This window comes from Bidens hawaiensis, unplaced genomic scaffold (assembly GCF_021521415.1).
Source record: "Bidens hawaiensis isolate Kalapana, Puna unplaced genomic scaffold, B.hawaiensis_p1.1 tig00017762_1, whole genome shotgun sequence".
Taxonomy (NCBI): Eukaryota; Viridiplantae; Streptophyta; class Magnoliopsida; order Asterales; family Asteraceae; genus Bidens; species Bidens hawaiensis.
This window is the reverse complement of record NW_027492680.1, coordinates 247,294-266,960: the sequence shown is the minus strand read 5'-3', so window position 1 is coordinate 266,960 and position 19,667 is coordinate 247,294. Positions and strand designations below refer to the sequence as shown.

The 19,667-nt window shown below is 41.5% G+C and overlaps 3 protein-coding genes across 3 annotated transcripts in view; 2 read left to right on the top strand and 1 right to left on the bottom strand.

Annotated features, from left to right (window-relative positions):
* Positions 1 to 19,667, top strand: part of LOC143554592 (uncharacterized) — a 171,850-nt gene that overhangs the window by 114,017 nt on the left and 38,166 nt on the right. The gene's annotated exons all lie outside the window — the stretch shown is intronic.
* On the bottom strand, positions 112 to 2,218 carry LOC143554589 (uncharacterized). Its single transcript, XM_077044308.1, has 3 exons — positions 2,014 to 2,218; positions 1,511 to 1,730; positions 112 to 504 (listed from the first exon to the last, which is right to left on the bottom strand). Exons 1-3 carry the CDS (start codon positions 2,202 to 2,204, stop codon positions 289 to 291), a joined length of 627 nt encoding a protein of 208 aa, XP_076900423.1. The 5' UTR covers positions 2,205 to 2,218; the 3' UTR covers positions 112 to 288.
* Positions 3,542 to 17,042, top strand: LOC143554601 (BRCT domain-containing protein At4g02110-like). Its single transcript, XM_077044316.1, has 12 exons — positions 3,542 to 3,625; positions 8,918 to 8,929; positions 12,965 to 13,054; positions 13,147 to 13,251; positions 13,361 to 13,462; positions 13,565 to 13,649; positions 13,739 to 13,808; positions 13,966 to 14,010; positions 14,157 to 14,590; positions 14,636 to 15,785; positions 16,223 to 16,439; positions 16,512 to 17,042. Exons 1-12 carry the CDS (start codon positions 3,542 to 3,544, stop codon positions 17,040 to 17,042), a joined length of 2,925 nt encoding a protein of 974 aa, XP_076900431.1.

Below are 19,667 nucleotides of genomic sequence, written 5' to 3'. Positions count from 1 at the left end.
TTGTTTTTTTGGTCTTATTTGTTTGTGAAAATTCCGACTGACGATTCCACAAATATGATTTAGCGTAACCATTTGATCAACCCGTTACCCGTCCAGTTGACAAAAACAATAAAAAAAATCCAGAATCCGCCACTTATCTTTTATCAATTGTTGCTCTGCATATTGACATTCACAGATATTTGGCATGTGGGTTTTTTATTATTCAAAGCATGAACATCCTTATACATAAAAGAAAATGGTACATTACATTCATAATCAACATACAAGCATATATGAAACATGAAGGATCTAGAGATCAATTTTGCCAGCTAAATACCATGAATGCATTGCAAGACTACCAAAAGACATTATGTTAGCCAGAGAAGACAGTCCATGAATCATCCCAAACTTCTTGTTCATTGCAGCGAGCTTCGGGTTCACCTTTGCAACCTCCTGGTTCTTCGTCCACCCGACTTCTTCACCTATGTTTGACTCCCTCTCTACCTTGTGCCTTTGTTTCATCATCTACATCCACAAATTTATGTATAAAAATACATATAAAATATTTTTTTTATTTTCTTTTCTTATTGTACTGCTAAACATAAAAATAGCGCCTGATATTAGACCGCTATCGCTACGTAGCGTATAGGTAGCTTGTCGCTATTCGCTATTAACAACTATTTCACTGACATACTACGTACACACCACTGACAGGTTTTACGGGTCGTGTAACATTTTGCAATATCATACGAACCGTACAACCCTGTACGGACAGTTTGGCGAAAATGTATATATGGGCAGAATTATACACACGTCAACGATATACAATGCATGCACACACAACTATGAGGTTATATGAACTGTATAACACTTCAGCTATAGCGTACAGGTCGTTAACTCTATACAGACCGGTTGGTAGTATATACGGGCAGAGTTAAACACACACCACCTGCATACAATGCACACACAAATGACAGGTTATACGAGCCGTATAACTGCCATATCATACGGGCCGTATAGAATTTTTGCCATATCATAGCCGTGAACCATATCCAGACCGTTTGGTTCAGCAAAAATGTATATATGCGCAGAGTTATACACACACCACTGACCTACTATCCGTACACAAGTTATAGGTTTATATTGGCCCGTATAACATTTTCACCATATCACACAGATTGTATAGCCTAATACGGGCCATAACCCTATATGGACCATTGGTATGGCGAAAATGTATACATGTGGACATATAATGACAACTAGTATAACTTTACTGAAATTGACTGTTGTGTTGGATATATGGGCTGTGTGATGCCAATATTGCTTTATACGGTTCGTATGGTGTGAAAGATGTGACACGCCTGCAACTTGTAAAAGTCATATGGCCCGTAAGACCTCATGCAGGCAAACGTTATACAGGTCTTATATGACCTCATACGGCCCGAATGATGCCGGTGTGCTTATTTGGAGGTTATGTATGCATAGCATCATACTTACAGAATGTAATTGTATAAACAGCAGATTAGTTTACCTCAATGGTCATGGGGGTAAAGACAAACAGATTGGTGAGGTTAAACACGAAAGCAGCGACCAAAAATCCTAACTGATACTTCTCGGCAGTTGATGAAGACTTCCATGGATGTGTATACCCAAAACACCCCACGGCCACCGCACAACATATTCCTACCATTGTAAAGTAGGCCGGAAACATCTTACTTTGCAGATTACCAAACTGATGCCTCGGCAAATTCCTATCAAAATCACCATGTAATTCATCAATTCTCAATTTTCTAGAGCAAAACAGTTCAATACTTCAACGACAAAAAATATGTAAACGATCACAAGGGCAAAACAATAAAATTTAAAAAACCAAATGGAAAATTTGCAGTGGCAAAACAGTTCAGTTAAAGTTACTAGGTTACATATATTCATTAAATCCTTACATTACAATTGCAGGGGCAAAACAAGTTCAATAAAAAAAACCCCAATTAGTGTTAATAATAATATTATAAGGAAGATGAATATTTTTATTACTTGAACATGATGATGCCACCGATGAAGGTGACCCAAAGTGCAGCACCCCAAGCGGTGGAGAAAGAAAGGATATGTGCGAGTTTGACAAACGCTGTTGTCTTCGCGGACTTGGGTCCGAAGGTGTCCGGAGAGAATATGACTCCGATTGATAAGAAGGCGATTGCTGTCAGAAATCTTGTCATCCAACCCATCCTTTCTTTATGTTATTATTATTGGATTTGGTTGTGATTGTGAATGAATTGAGTTTTTGGATAAATGAATTTATTATTGGAAGGCTTTTTTTACCTAACCCGGTGAGAAAAATCGAACCATAGTAAAGATTGAACGGTTAATTTGAAATTTTTTCTGGTTAATTGATCATTTGGTTATGGTTACAGTTAATGTTAGAGGTATAAATTGGGCATTTTGTACGAATCGGAATTGGGTGGGACCCGTTTCCGGGTATGGTCAATAAAAGTCAAAACCGGGTCGGGTAGGAACCGTTTATGGGTAAGGTTTCGACCGGGTAAAGGTGGAATCGGTTTCGGTTGGGTTCGGGTCAGGTCCGATTCTAGGTAGGAACCAGTTTTGTGTCGTGTTGGAAACCAGATATTTTGTGCACCTCTGGTTGATATGTATTTGTTAACCGACTTTAACCAAAACCATACATAAAGTTCTATGATTTTGGTTTCCCAAAGTCTCGAATGTATTTCGCAGGGGGGTACCTAGATGTAGAGTATGTGGGTAGCAATCCTTACAATTTTGTTAAATGTTATTTATACTTAAAAATTACAAGTGTTTTGTCATAAAATGTTGGTTACTCTTTGGAATCGCCATAGTGACTTATGAATAAAACAACCAGTTTCAACCAAACCGGGTCCCAACTTACCAAACCCGTCGGTTATGTCATTGCTTCCCTTTCTAAATGACTAAACCAATTTAAAACCAGACTAATTTGAGAAAAAAAAACGATTTTTAACCTGTTCAAAACCGAACCGAACCGAACCGAACCGAATCGATTTAGACCAATTCGTCCTTTCATGCTCCTAAACCAGTTTCTAAACCGAAATCAAACCGGTTTTGACCAAGGTTTGACCAAACCGGTTTTGTACACCTTTATTGACAAGAGAGTGATTAACGTTGAATAAGTAGTGAAGTACAATATTAGCCTAAACCCAACCCGTGCGTATTCGTGCATCGGCCCAAGTTCTGCACGGCCCGTTAACACAAAGATCCTGGCCCAATAAGAAAACCCACCCCACACGTGTCACAATTCACATGCATTTCATTAAAACGTTTTATTTTATTTTCTCCCGCGCTTTCAATATCAAAACCAACAAAAAAACATAATAATAATAATAATAATAATAATAATAATAACCGTAAAATTCCTTTTCTACCCCTGGCCATTGTCATCGCTCATAATCTCATTCTCATTCTCATTCTTCTTTGAGAAGCTTTACATTATTATTTATTTATTGAATGAACTATAGTTTCAGTTCAATTATTATTCCACACGACGTCGTTTCTGACTTCCGGTGATCATGCAATGTCGCCGTTTGACCGGTCAACTCAACACTTCAGTGGCATCCGCTTCGTTCTTTTAGGCTTTGATCCTATCAAAAAATCTCAGGTTATTATTATTATTATTATTTTGCTGATCTCAGCAGCATTATATTAGATTGTTTTTTTTATATATATATAGCTCGGTTAATGTGTTAGAGTGATTTGTTTGGTGCTTGATTTCACATTATTTGACGCATTGAATTCTGATTTACTGTATAATGTCTTGTTCATGTTTGTCCATTAAGCGTTTATCAGACATGCGAACGGTTCACGAACTGCTAACCGAACGAAATATCTTGTTCGTTAAGGAAATGAACTTGTACATGAACGTTTCACAAACACAACTGAACACAGAGTCACAGATAATGTTTTAATTATTTGGCTAACCGAGAATGAACACTCACGCTACCGAGTTTGTGTTGGTGCTTTGTTTTTAACATTCATATGTTAATTTTATTTTTACATTTATATTATAACATGCTACTTGAGTGTACTCGTATACATTTTTGTTTTATAGTTATTATTTTTTTTTTAAATCTGTATGATAAAATTAGAGAAGTCATTAAAAAGTATTAGAAATATTTAATGAAAAATTGTAGCCAAACAAACATTAATGAACACACTATTGAACGATCACGAATACAATTGAACGGACATGGCATCTGATCGTCGTGTTTGTTCATACAGTTAATCGAATGGAAGTACGAAACTTCTTGTTCATGTTCATTCATTTATTAAACAAATGAACGAACGTGAACAAACTTCCAGTGGATAGTTCACGAACAGTTAGCCAAACATTCGGTTTGTTTACAGTCCTAAGTTGAAGAGGTAGGTCCCAGTAGAGCCCAGTTGGACTCGCAAGACTCACCTCAAAGAGGGACGTCTGCGCAGTTGAACCCGCAAGACTCACCTTCAATAGGGACGTCTGCGCAAAGGCTAAACTCGCAAGACTCACCTTGAAGAGAGACGTCTGCGCAGAAACCAACTGGATCCGCAGGACCCACCATGCTCAGAGACGTGACATCCTTACGCGCAGTACGCAAGCTGTTCCCGCAGGAAAAGCCTCCCAATGGTCGACGTACTCCGCCTGTTCCCGCAGCAACGGATACTAGCCATCAGGGAAGGCTACCCGCGCAGCAAGGCTACACGCACAAGGCACTTAACTCTTAAATAATTCAGTAATGTCACCTGAAGAAGGAGTGAGCAAGCCGGGAATACTCCCGCCCAAAGCCGGGAAAACTCCCGCCCAAATGAGCCAGTCCGTACGCTACTGGAGGATCTTTTGTACTGTACCTGACGAGGTATGGACAAAAGATCTGACCAAAGCTGCGACAGCTCACTAACAACAGTACAACGAGCAGCATGCTCTATTACTTAATGTCACTATCAGCCGCTGCCTACTCACCAACCTGTCGTAGCACGTGCATAGCCTGCAGTTGGTGGAAAAGGAATAGTACACAGCCGGCCTGGTCACTATCAGCCGCTGCCTACCCACCAACCACCAGCATGGCATGTGCGTAGCCCACAGTTGGCAGAACAGGAATACTATTCAGCCGGCTGTACCTTCTTGGAAACCTACCTTCGGCTATAAATACTCCAACACCTTGGAATGGTATTATTATGTTATATCTCCATATATTATCTTATCTTCTCTAGCAATCTCTCAATATATATACTTATATTCAGAGCAATCTAGTCTGATTCTCACGCCGGAGGGTGGTCACAAGGAGGTACCCCCCTTCTCAGTGACGAGCTTACGGTGTCTGTTTTGCAGGTCATCAGAAGAATAACCATCTTGCCGGACATAACCCTCGTGGGAAACATCTACTTAACTCCCAGATTATCCGTAATCTGCCCGGGGTCACTTAGTGTTTCTTCATTGGCGCCATCCGTGCATAAAAGCTAGAACTAATTCATTTTCAGTTTTTTCAAACTTCTGGAAAGATGGTTAAGGTTACTCTGTTGCCAAAGCCAGCGAGTGACCAAGAAATCCCAGTAATCACAACCCCAGCTACTGGGAGGAACACCGGCGATCACACAAATTTTACGAACACTACCCCGGTTACCCGAGCCGGGGCAAGTGCAGTAAACAATCTTTCACTGGGATTCACCGATGCCCAGTTGGAGAGACAACAGACGAAGTTCCCCCGCCAAACACTCGATCAAGTCAAAGCGTGGGCCGAAACACGTCAGAAGGAATTCCAAGCTGAGTTGGATGGACGCTTACGTTCACTCCAACAGGCTGACGAATTCGGAAGCACTCGACAACAGCTCAACATGAGCAATGAGTGCGAGTACTTGGACGATGATTCGGAGGAATCCGACACCGACGCAAACCCTCGCCATAGGGCGAAAGGGAAGCGTAAGGAAACGGACTTCCAACCGAGAAGGAATTTTGGAGAAACCTTCAAACCAAAAAACGCGGGTGGAAATCCACGTGACTTCTCTAAAACCTTCAGACCAACCGCTGCAAATGCGGGAACCTCCAAGTTTGCAAGGGACATTGCGGAAGCAATCGCCCCAAGAAGTGCCAAACAGATGTCCAACATCGGCACTTATGATGGTGTATCCGACCCAGACGATCATTTGAACATATTCATAGCAGGGGCAACCGTCAGCAACTGGACGGAACCCACGTGGTGTTATATGTTCCAGATGACGCTGGTTGGAGCAGCTAGAGCGTGGTTCGACCGTCTACCGGTCCACCACATCTACGATTGGGCAGACTTCCAGCAGAAGTTCAGCCAACACTTCAGTCAACAAAGAAAGTACACTGAAGAGCAATGGACAATCCTCAACTGCATCCGAGAGGAAGATGAGTCTTTGCTAGACTTCATCACGCGCTTCAATTCAAAGAAGCTAAGTCTGGGCAGTATTAGCGAAAATCTTGTTCGCGCTGCTTTCATCCAGGGCGCGAAAGACCCAAAGCTCATCCGCACCTTAACGGGTAAAGATGGCATGCCATCCACATGGGATGCCATCATGACAGCAGCTAAACGCTTCGCGGAAACGGAAAAGCAACTGGGTAGAGATCTTCCCCAGAGCACAAACCTCTACACCCAGAAAACAAGAGAAAACAATGTCTTTACCGCCCTACTAAACAAAAAGAGGAAGCTAGGTATTTGGCAGTCAAGGGTAAACTTTGACACCTCATCTGGCTCGCACCCTCGGTTAGGCGGAAAGGATAACATGCGGTCATCGAACCGGAACTCCAGATGGACGCCACTCACCAAAAGCGTCACCGAAATATTTGAAACCGAGAGGCTCCCATGGCCAAAGGCTCCAATAATCCGAGAGCGTCACAACGCTGATCAGAGCAAATTCTGTGACTTCCACAGGACAAGAGGCCACACCACCGACGAATGCGTAGACTTGAAGGACAACATCGAAGCATTTGTCAGAGATGGGACGCTCACGCACCTCGTGGCGTAATGAACGCTGAGCAGGCTAATGCGAGTAGAACCCCAGTTGGGGAAAAGACGGACGAAACTGCAGCTACAATGTTGGAGACTACATACTGCGTAAACAACGAGATTCCGAACCAAGTGCATATCGGCTCGATGGCACTCCCATCCAAACAACATGGAAGGGAGCTCAATTACACAGTCTGCATGTAGATCAATTCCAAACTTGTAAAAGAAAAGGCCCAGAGCCACTTCTAATGGAAATGATTCTCCTTATCACATTGACGCTGATAATCTTACATTTATACTTAACTTTCCACACTGATATGCCGGTATTCACCGCATAAATAAGTGGGGAAGTAAGTCGTTGCGTGTGGACGGCGGCAAAACCCGCATAAACACAAAAAACGGCAAACCTTCACGCAGGTCAGTTATAGGTAAAGTTTGGTCATCCCACTAAATGAAAGTGCCGGTCCTACCCGCACAAATCATGATAGAGGAAACCGAACTAACCAATTGACAACCGCGCGTCGAACGGTTAATTTATTCAAAACACTGATATGCCGGTTTTCACCGCATAAATAAGTGTGAAGAAATCGTTGCATGTGGACGGCGGTAAAACCCGCGTAAGCACAAAAAACAGATGAGGACAACCTTCACGAAGGTCAGTTATAGGTAAAGTTTGGTCATCCCACTAAATGAAAGTGCCGGTCCTACCCGCACAAATCATGATAGAGGAAACCGAACTAACATATTGACAACCGCGCGTCGAACGGTTAATTTATTCAAAACACTGATATGCCGGTTTTCACCGAATAAATAAGTGTGAAGAAATCGTTGCGTGTGGACGGCGGTAAAACCCGCGTAAGCACAAAAAACAGATGAGGACAACCTTTACGAAGGTCAGTTATAGGTAAAGTTGGGTCATCCCACTAAATGAAAGTGTCGGTCCTAACCGCACAAATCATGATAGAGGAAACCGAACTAACCTATTGACAACCGCGCGTCGAACGGTTAACTTATCCAACACACTGATATGCCGGTATTCACCGCATAAATAAGTGTGAAAAGTCGTTGCGTGTGGACGGCGGCAATACCCGCATAAACACAAAAAACGGCAAACCTTCACGCAGGTCAGTTATAGGTGAAGATCGGTCATCCTACTAAATGAAAGTGACGGTCCTACCCGCACAATCATGATAGAGGAAACTGAACACTAACCTATTGACAACCGCGCGTCGAACGGTTAACTTGTTCAAAACACTTGGAAATTTGCTAAGTTAAAGTATGCACGAGCGAATCATATATGGTTTATGCGGCAAAACAAGTGCCAAATTAAGCTATAATATGCATGAGCAAGTCATATAACGTCTATAAAGCAAGTCATCCAGTGAAAGTGGCGGTCCTACCCGCACAAAGATTTATACATTCCATAAAAATTCAAGTATTACAAGAATGGCCGGGTATCTACCCGCCTACAAGAGTGTAAATCTATACAAAAACATAAACCTATCCTAACAGTGGGAAAGGGGTCTCAAGGTTCAAACTTCAGGACCACTACCTCCAAACCCACTTGTACCCGCACCATCAGTTGGCTGTGGCGGTTCAAGGAAAGTCTTGAGGATAGTTAGCCCATCATCAGCGGCAACAACTTCGTTCACCTTCTCCACCACAGGATGCGGGAAGGCAGCATATTGATTCACTGCTTGGTCATACGCAGCTTCAGTATCCACATCATAAAGAGGGAAGTTGGAAAGCGGGATGCCCTTCTCAACAAACCTTAGACCAAGCAGGAAGCCAGCCTTTTCCCCATCCTCATGAGAAGCGTTGAGGGCTGTGCTCATGGCATCGTCGTATGATGTGTCCGTGAAGACCCGATGCACAACCTACAAAACAAAAATACAAGTGTCAAAACCTTTTCTAAGTATCAAGAAAAGCGTAAAGACATTATGAAGCTATGCATACCTGCGACAACGCTTCTCGTAGAAGTCATTCCTTGGTAATCAGAGCTTCTTGGAGGGCAGCTTGAGCTTGGTTGCGGGCGCGTTCGGCTTCATTTTTGTTAAGGTTGGCAAGCAACACTTCCTTAGCAGCAGCCTCTTCAACGCCCTTAAGCTTACGCTCAGTATGGTCAAGCATACCCCTCTGATCCAAGATCTCTTGAAGCTTCTTGGCGTCTTCCATAGCCAAAGCATCATGAGCCTGCTAAAGCCTCTCTAGTTTGGCTTTTAGCTCCTCATTTTCGGCGCGCAGAGGTTCAGCAACAGCTTCAGCCTTGGTGGCCCTCTCGGTTGCGTTCCGCGCAGTTTCCTTAGCCAACCGAAGCTGTTCGTTAACAGCTTGGGTAGCCTTGGAACGGGCCTCGAGACGGGCCTGAACTTCAACCTCAAGGGCCTTGAAGGCCTTGAACTTCAACCTCAAGGACCATCTGCGGATTCCTCATCAGAAGATGACAAGATTAGAGGAATTCCAGCAGAGGTTTGAGCATAGAGAGGGCGGGGGTTAAAGAGTTCCTTACCTGGCCGCGTGGCACTCAAAATCTCATGGCCCGGCGGGTAGACCTCCACAAACCGATCCGCCGGCTGCTCAAGGATGGGCAACTCATTCTCATCAAGAGCACGAGTACCCATCCGAGCGGGACCACCAGCCTCCCGCGGATGCAGGAGCGATTGTAAGTCATTCCCCTCTGAAACAAAAAGAGAAACAATTAGAAGAAAAACCCTAAATCAGCAAAGAAGACGGAGCATACCGTAAGGGATAGAGTTCAAACCGTATTCAAGGACGATGGGAATCTATGGCGCCTCCGCCCCAGCATCCTTCCACACCCGGCTCATCCCGAGCATCACCATCCCGGACTCCGCAAAGCGGTAAACCGGAGACTGGACCCGGGAAATCTTGGAGAACCATTCCGCCTCCTGGTAGTTGGAGGCGTGAAGGTTCGGGAGAGCTCTCCCGTTCTTGAACGTCATCGCTATGGGGACGACGCGAGCGGAGATATAGAAGAACTCCCGCTTCCAAGACCGAAGACTGCGCTCGGTAGCGCAGATCTTCAAACCCTTGATCCGAGTGACCAAGGTATACCACCCCTGGATGCACCTCTAGGAATAGAAGGTCATCAGGCGGTCAACATGGGGCTCCACGCCCAGAATGAGGCACACCCATTCAAAATGGCGAACTTTAGCGATCGCCATCGGGTGCACCTCCGTCAGATGTACACCGTGTCTCTCCAAAACACGGTACACAAACTTCGTCAATGAGAACCTGAGATTCCATAGACGAAGAATGCGGCATACACCCCTATCTTGCCCTTGGGGGCATCGTACACCGTCTGATGAGGCTTAGGAAACTCAGGCTCGAAAGGCTCGAGCATGAACTTCCTAACAATGTACTGGTACAGGTCGACGGTAAGAGCACACTGGCACTCACCAGCAGTACTCTTATCGTCCTTATCAGAAGTAGACGACGGATTCTCGGCATACACGTCAGACTCCTCGGCGGTAGCCTCAAGATCATGAACGGAAGACATGTTTTGGATGTGAAGAACGATTTCAGGAGAATGCTCGACGGAAAGGTTAGAGTATTCGCCGGAAATCGTCTAGAAGAAGAAGAGTGAAGTGAAGGTGTGGATTAAGATGCACCCTCTCCCCCTTTATATACTCATCGCAATGAATGCGATGAATTTAATGCGGAAGAGAGAGGAAAACGCTGGTGCAATGAAACTATGACACGTGGAAAAAGCAAGCTGGTAACAGCTGTTGACAGGACGCGCGCCGTAAACTTCGCGGCCACGCGCCCGAAAACTCGTGCCCACGCGCCTGAAAAAGCGTCTGGAATGACCATATACTGTCACGTCGCCATAACTTCCTGCACGTCCTGACACTGTCAGAAGAAACCGTCGGACGACGTTTCAACAGTTTGGACTGTTCTTATCCTTTCACCAACTCTTCGAATTTCAAAAAGATTCAAAAAGATTCAAAAGTAAGCGGGACTATACCCCTTACCTTGGCAACCAAGTAACTATAAGACAGGTGCGAGTACAGTGTTAAGGCAAAACCCTTCACATACTTAGCACCTGCAGGGAATTGAAGCCAAGAATACCTCGGCAACCAAGTAACTATAAGACGGGTGCGGGTACAGTGTCAAGGCAAAACCCTTCACATACTTAGCACCCGCAGGGAATTGAAGCCATGAATACCTTGGAAGTAAAGTAACTATAAGACGAGTGCGGGTACAGTGTCAAGGCGAAACCCTTCACATACCTAGCACTCCGCAGGGAATTGAAACCAAGAAGGATCTTCTAGGCCATGCTTGCGGAAACGGGAATAACATCCCCGCATAGCGGGAACGTCGAGAACTAGATTGTTTGAAGCTCCAAGATGGAATTGGTTGTTTAACATAATTGATCACTATGTTCAAAACTACCAAAACCTCATGGAGAATCTACACAAGTGGAACTCAACGCTCCTGACTTGCGAGGAGGTTACAGACCTACCCGCATCATACCCAAAGATCAAGCAGAAAAGTCGGGAATTTCTGCACGTGACATTAGGACTTCCGCGGGAAGAATCCCATGGAAAACCTTAACACTAAACCCTTTTCAAAACCCTTTGCTTAAGTCCAAAAGTTCACCTCACTTATTAACAATTCATGAAAAGAACATTGGACTGGGGGGACTTGAAAAGCTAGGTCCCAGCATAGCCCAGTTGGACCCGCAAGACTCACCTCAAAGAGGGACGTCCGCGCAGTTGAACCCGCAAGACTCACCTTCAACAGGGACGTCTGCCCAAAGGCTAAACTTGCAAGACTCACCTTGAAGAGAGACGTCTGCGCAGAAACCAACTGGATCCGCAGGACCCACCATGCTCAGAGACGTGACGTCCTTACGCGCAGTACGCAAGCTGTTCCCGCAGGAAAAGCCTCCCAATGGTCGACGTACTCCGCCTGTTCCCGCAGCAACGGATACTAGCCATCAGGGAAGGCTACTCGCGCAGCAAGGCTACACGCACAAGGCACTTAACTCTTAAATAATTCAGTAATGTCACCTGAAGAAGGAGTGAGCAAGCCGGGAATACTCCCGCCCAAAGCCGGGAAAACTCCCGCCCAAATGAGCCAGTCCGTACGCTACTGGAGGATCTTTTGTACTGTACCTGACGAGGTATGGACAAAAGATCTGACCAAAGCTGCGACAGCTCACTGACAACAGTACAACGAGCAGCATGCTCTATTACTTAATGTCACTATCAGCCGCTGCCTACTCACCAACCTGTTGTAGCACGTGCATAGCCTGCAGTTGGTGGAAAAGGAATAGTACACAGCCGGCCTGGTCACTATCAGCCGCTGCCTACCCACCAACCACCAGCATGGCATGTGCGTAGCCCACAGTTGGCAGAACAGGAATACTATTCAGCCGGCTGTACCTTCTTGGAAACCTACCTTCGGCTATAAATACTCCAACACCTTGGAATGGTATTATTATGTTATATCTCCATATATTATCTTATCTTCTCTAGCAATCTCTCAATATATACACTTATATTCAGAGCAATCTAGTCTGATTCTCACGCCGGAGGGTGGTCACAAGGAGGTACCCCCCCCCCCTTCTCAGTGACGAGCTCACGGTGTCTGTTTTGCAGGTCATCAGAAGAATAACCATCTTGCCGGACATAACCCTCGTGGGAAACATCTACTTAACCCCCAGATTATCCGTAATCTGCCCGGGGTCACTTAGTGTTTCTTCATAAGTGTAAGCAGGGCGTAGGCAGCTTTAGGGGAACGGGTTCGGCCGAACCCGTACAACGTTTTGTTTTAGTGTTATATATTAGTGTATTTTGGCATACGCACCCATAGAAATTTCAACATCGAACCCGTAGAAAACCCAAATCTAAGTGATAAACAGTCGGTCCTTTGTCCCTCGAAATTTTCCGAACCCGTAGGATAAAATTTCTGCCTACGCCACTAAGTGTAAGTAATTGACTATGTTTATATTTAAATTGTATTTGCAGGTTTTGCGGGAGCTTGTTAATGGAGATGCGGTTGATGCTGGTCAATACGGTCCAAACTGCACTCATGTTATCATTGATAAGCTTGTCTATGTATCTTTACTATCCATGTTTTGCCCGTTGTTATGCATTTTAACCCTAATTTGATCCTTCAGTTTTAGCATATACGTGGTTCATGTTTGCAGGATGATCCTATATGTGTTGCTGCAAGACGAGATGGAAAGATATTACTCTCTAGTGTATGGATTGATCACAGTTTTGATGTGGGAGCACCTGTGGATGCAACCTCGGTTAGCACCCTAATCTAGTTCTTACTAATAACTGGTTGTAGTTAAATATATTGCATTGTTGCTTACATTTGTTAGTATTGTTGAAAATGCTGTTATTTTTGTACCACAGATAATGTACAGACCTGTTAGGGATTTGAATGGAATTCCGGGTGCAAAGTCACTAGTAATATGTTTAACAGGGTATCAACGTGAAGATCGGGAGGATATTATGGTTAGCCCGCTTCCAATCTGTCATTCATACTGCAAACATTTATAATGTATACGACTATACGATGATAGATTTTTATTTTCTGTACCTTTTATTATATTTCAGACCATGGTTGGACTGATGGGTGCGCAATTTTCTAAACCACTGATAGCAAACAAGGTTACTCATCTTATATGCTACAAGTTTGAAGGTATGTTATATTATCTCATAACTTCATTTTTTTGTTTCTTTTATGCACATTTATTTAGACACTTATATTGTTAACTTTTAATATTATAGGGGAGAAGTATCTGCTTGCAAAGAAAATGAAGAAAATAAAGCTTATTAACCACCTATGGGTAGAAGACTGGTATGTATCTTGTACACCAACTTTTTACGTGTTATCGGTCGCCCTGAGACCTTGTTTTATGTTTTTTACGTATGAAATATCCCTCGTTCACACCATACTATAAGTTTCTATGATGTTTAAACCGCTCTAAATTTGATTCTCCGCTTCATGATTTCAGTTTAAAGGCTTGGGAGATTGTCTCAGAAGCAGATTATAGTAAAAGGTGATTTTATTACACTATAAAGTATAAACACTTGCTTTTTTAAACGAATGGCGTGACACTTCCAATACTATTTGTATATCCACACTTGATATGAAAATATTTTATTTTAGTTATTTAGTCAAAACGCTATTTTATCTTAACAACAGTGGCTATGAGCTGGAGATGGAGGCTGAAGCCAAAGATTCTGAAGACGAACCAGAAGGCGTTACTGCAAGACAAAATGAGAGGAGAATAGCGACTCCACCTCATTCTCTATTGAATACTAGTGCTTCTAAAGTGAGTATGAAATCTACGTCTACTCAATTTCTTAAGCCGCATGAGACTAAAAATAAGCATCCGGACACTGAAAATGTTATTGATTCTACTTGTGGCCCGTCTAATATTTGTGAAAACACTGTCGGTAGTTTATCAAAACAAAGCAAACTCATTTTTGCTTCCAGTTTAGCCAACAAATCCCCTCGGAATGAAGTTAGAAATATCGTATCGCCAACGAGAACCATATGTCCAACAATATTCATGAAAAGCTGTACTAGCAGCGCTAAAAGATTGAATAAGGTTAATCTCGATGATTCCTTCAATAATGATGTGGAAAGTGCATTTCAAGAGTTAAGAAAAGATCACCTACCTGCAACGAGCCCTGCACAGAACCACTTCTTTAACACTCCTGGAAGAAAGTCGTTGGGTTCCAAGGGTAAAAATGTAATTTGTGATGAACCCATCTCCAAATTATCCACTACAGAGATTGAAGACTTAGATGCAGTGCAAAGACCACAGAAAAAATACAAAGAAACCAGCTTAGCTGCAAATTTTGACAACCGAGATGCGGGCATGGTTGAAAAGGTCATACGATCTCCTAGTTCTGATCTTCAAAAATCCAGTAATCAGAACATGGAAACCAGTCAACTAACTGGTGGATCAGCTTCAAAGCCTGTCAGAAGGAAGTCTATTAGCAAGAAATTTGTACCCCCTAATCATGCTAATAAGAATACCGTGAATGAAAAAGGTTCAACTTCTTTGAAAAACAATGTACCGAGGAATGATAACGGTTTACAAATTGAGAATGTGCCTTGGCACAAATCTTTATGCATGGACGATGAAACCGAGCCTCCAGAGGATAAAGATGAGTCAAACAAAGAGAAATATGAAGATAGGGAGCCAGAAAACACTCTTGAGTGTGAAGCGACATCTAGAAAGAATCCGAGTAAAAAAGGTAAGAAGACAACTGCTCGCTCGGTTAAAAAGAAGGAACTTGTGAGTGACCGTAATAACAAGAAGCCAGAAACTAGAGAAGAATCAACTCCAAATCGAGCTACGAGAAGCAAGAGAAATGCAAATGATTTGGAGATGTCTATGGAGGTTCATGAAGCAGAAGATGTTCGTAATGACGCTGACATGGAAACAGAGAATGTCGTGAACAAGAATGAAACGAAAAGAAATAAACGTCTTGTGAGTAAAACAAAGGTTTCTGTGGAAGAGGTAACTGATGTCAAAACTGTTAACAAGAAAGGCAAACAAACTTCTAAAAATATGCAAACACATGTTGATGATCAAAGCACTGGTAAGAAAGAGGTAGTTAAATCTGGTAAAGATGAACCTATGTGGTTTATATTGACTGGACATAGGTTTCAAAGACGGGAGTTTCAGCAGATAATAAGGCGGTTAAAAGGAAGAGTATGCAGAGTTACTCATCAATGGTCTTATCAAGCAACTCATTTCATCGTCCCTGGTCCCGTACTCAGAACCGAGAAATTCTTTGCTGCTGCTGCTTCTGGAAGGTAAACATCTCTTTGACTTTGACTTTTTCGTTCAAGTAACCAACTTTAATTACGCGTAAAATAGAAATCAGTTTACATTCCATCACCAATTTTAGCAGCAAAGTTACCTTTAAACGGCTGTTTTTATGGAGTTTTTAAAAACAGTTGGTGTGTGCAACTATGCATATGCATGCGCTGCATGACATCTGACGTGTCATATAACCATTTTTTTTTCTAAATGTACGTTGCAAAATTTGTATAACCATTTTGAAACATTTAACTGGATTTAGTTCAAGGTCGGTTGCAAAAAGGCATGGAAGATATAATGTTTACTTATACTCGGTGCGGTTTACACAATGAAAACAGTGTTTAACCACACAAATGTTTTACCTATCATCGTGGCGGACATTTATCTTAAACTTCGGAAATTTGTGGTTAAAAAGTTTTTCAAAATGCAGGTGGATTTTGAAGACTGATTACTTAACTGCAAGTAACCAAGCAGGAAACTTTTTAGCAGAAGAGCCTTATGAGTGGTACGAAAATGGCCTAACTGAAGACGGTCAAGTTAACTTAGAGGCGCCAAGAAAATGGCGCCTTTTGAAGGAGCAAACGGGCCACGGTGCATTTTACGGGATGAAAATAATAGTATACGGGGACTGCATCGCGCCACCTTTGGTATACCAATATATTGATATTATATAAAGTATAAACACTTTTTAATTCATTTCTGATTTTTAAACGTTTTAGGATACTCTTAAACGAGTAGTGAAGGCGGGAGAAGGGACTATACTAGCAACTTCTCCACCATACACTCGCTTCTTAAACACCGGTATAGACTTTGCAGTTGTTAGCCCGGGGATGCCACGTGTTGATATATGGGTGCAGGAGTTTTTAAAACACGAGATCCCATGTGTATACGCGGATTACTTGGTGGAATACGTATGCAAACCGGGATATGCTCTCGAAAAACATGTTCAGTATAATACAAATGTTTGGGCAGAGAGGTCATATAACAAGTTAAAGAAGCAGTTAGAAGAGGAGATTAGTGAGCCCGTAACTCCAGATAGTGATGACGTGGCGTGTGAGGTGTGCGGGTCACGTGACCGAGGCGAAGAGATGTTGATATGTGGGGATGAAGGTGGTTTGGTTGGGTGTGGTATTGGTACACATATTGATTGTTGTGATCCACCACTTGATGATGTTCCTGATGAAGATTGGTTTTGTGTTAAGTGTTGTTGCAAGAAGCATGAGTCAAAAGGTTATGTGTCTAGAGGTTAGTTATTTTATTTCTTATAAGTTATTAAACTGTGTGCACATTTTTTGTATAATGGTGTGTATGAATGTATGATATATTGATATGTACATGTATTATAAGCTTATTGCCTCAATGGATCAAAAATTAATGTTTTGTAGATTGATTCTCTGATAACCCAAAAGCCCAAATGGATTTATTGTTGGATGATGAAAATGTCTTATGATTCAGGCCCAAATTACTACTATTGGGCTACTTGACGACACCATACTACTATGTTAGTACGTGAATTTTGTTTTTTTTTTATTTAGTTCAATTATCATAACGAACGTAAGGGAAACCAACCAAATGTTAATTTTTTTTGTTTTAGTTCTGGTACCATAACGAAGGTGACGGAAACCGACCAAATTCGAGTAGACTCGCCTCTTTAACGCCAATGACTGACTAACGCTCGGGTTTTACAAACGCGCAAGTTTACCCCCCCCCCCCCTGGTCGTTGGTCTACCTTCATATTTATATAACTTTTTTTTTCATTTTTTAGCTCCAGTTTCGTAACGAGCGTAATCAAAACTGACCGAATTTTTGTTGAAATATTGCCACAATTACTAAGACCGACAACGCTTGTATTTTCTACCGCCGGAGTTTGCCGACTAAATAAGCATCGTTTTAAATATTTTGTTTTTTTATATGTTAATTTCTGTATATGCTAATTTGACGAATTATTTTTTTCGGCTTTAACGCTCAAATTGTACCAACGATGTCTATACCCTAACAAACGTAACTAATAGTGACCGAATTTGCGTCGACTCATCATCGTAATACTCGGGTTTTAACACTGGAGTTCTGTCAGCTCCCCCGGAGCAACGCGCCGGGTAAAAGAACTCGTCAATGTGTAAAAAAAAGTTAAATTCGGACGGGGCAGGGTCAATTTGTGATTTGTGTTAACCAAATTGTTCCAATCACAAACTTAACCCAAAATTTGTGATTTGTATTAATTTAAATGGGTTCGGATCAGGGTCAATTAAAAGTTGAAACCTGCAAATACGTTTAGCTAAACGTATTGTGTTTGTTTCATTCCAACAAGTGTTATGTTTGACTAGTTAAGCCTATTTATTTTTTGGTTTTTAAAATGTGTTTTGTATAACAATTTAAACAATTTGAGTATTTTATGCCATAGATTAAAAAAATTTTAAAAAATAAATGTGCAGTTAAAAATATTTGCTTAAATAATAATAATAATAATAAATTTTTAACTGGAACATGAATAATTTAGCCATTTAGGTAAGGAAATTATAGGGCAGGAATCCAATGTTATTATTAATTTACTTTGACCCACCCACCTCAATTCTTCTGACAACTTAAATATCAATATTTATACGTCTATGTACATATTTGTATAGTATACATACATAACATAAAATTCTATATTAGAAATTATATATACGATTTTTTATTTTATTTTAGAGAAAAAATAACCCTAAGTCCTTATTGCATGTTTAAAACTTAGATTTGTCATACATTCAGAAGCAATTAGCCATTTTGAGAACATATTGCATGTTTACTCATTAATTTTTAATAAATTGGGATAAAATTAATGTTTATCACAAAATGCGTTACTTTGGTGATATAAATTTCAAGGATTTTACTTTACAATATGTTTTGATTCGGCTTTAATATCGAGCTATAAGGATGGAGGAAGTGATATTCATAAAGATTCATTTGGGTCGTACCGAAATGGTTGGAATGGTGTTAGAGTCTATCTTTCACAATTTTTCATGGATTCAACATCACCATCCTGTTCAGGATGCTTTTTATCTCAGTACCGACCACCATATTATATTTATTTCTTAAATCATGATAAATTTTAACATTTATCTGAAAATGTTTTACTTAACGTATTTGAATTTTGAATACGATTACTTTTACTTATACTTTTTATATGTCTACAACCTCGGGTGTGGCCGACAAATTTGACAATTCGATTTAATAACGATCGAATAGATTGATCATACAATAATTTGGTATTTTTGATTTGGTAGATCTTTATTGTATGTGAACATACCTAACCATATACTTTATGTACATTTTTGTATGCACACAATATAATTTGTACATATCTGAATTTGTTGTGACATGATTATTCACAGGGTCAATGTTCCTTTTTACCTTGTTTGTTTATCTGCTGTGTGCGAGTACACTCGTTATTTGTAGTATTCGTTCTATTAAATGTGTTGTTCGTTCACGTGTTCCGCTTTTTTGTCCGTATGCTTCATCGACACATTTGCTAGTTTTGGCAAGACTTAAGTGCAAACGAGCCGATCTGCTAATGAATTGAGCCTTTTTAACCTCAAGCCGAGCCCGAGCTCAAGCCTTGTATAGGAAGTTTAGTTATCAAGTCGAGCCAGGATCTCAAATAAAGCTCGTTGAGCCTTGTTTATTTTTTTTGTTGTTACATCTCTTTTGGTTTTCAATGTACAATTTTTAAACTGCACAACCAAGCTCGAGTCGAGCTTTTGCTGGTTTAATGCTACATGAACTCGAGCCAAGTTTAGGCTTATTTAAGTCTTTCCTCAAAATGTATAAAAATAATACAAAAAACATATATAAATATAAAATACATAATAAATAAAAAACGAGCCGAATCCAAGCTT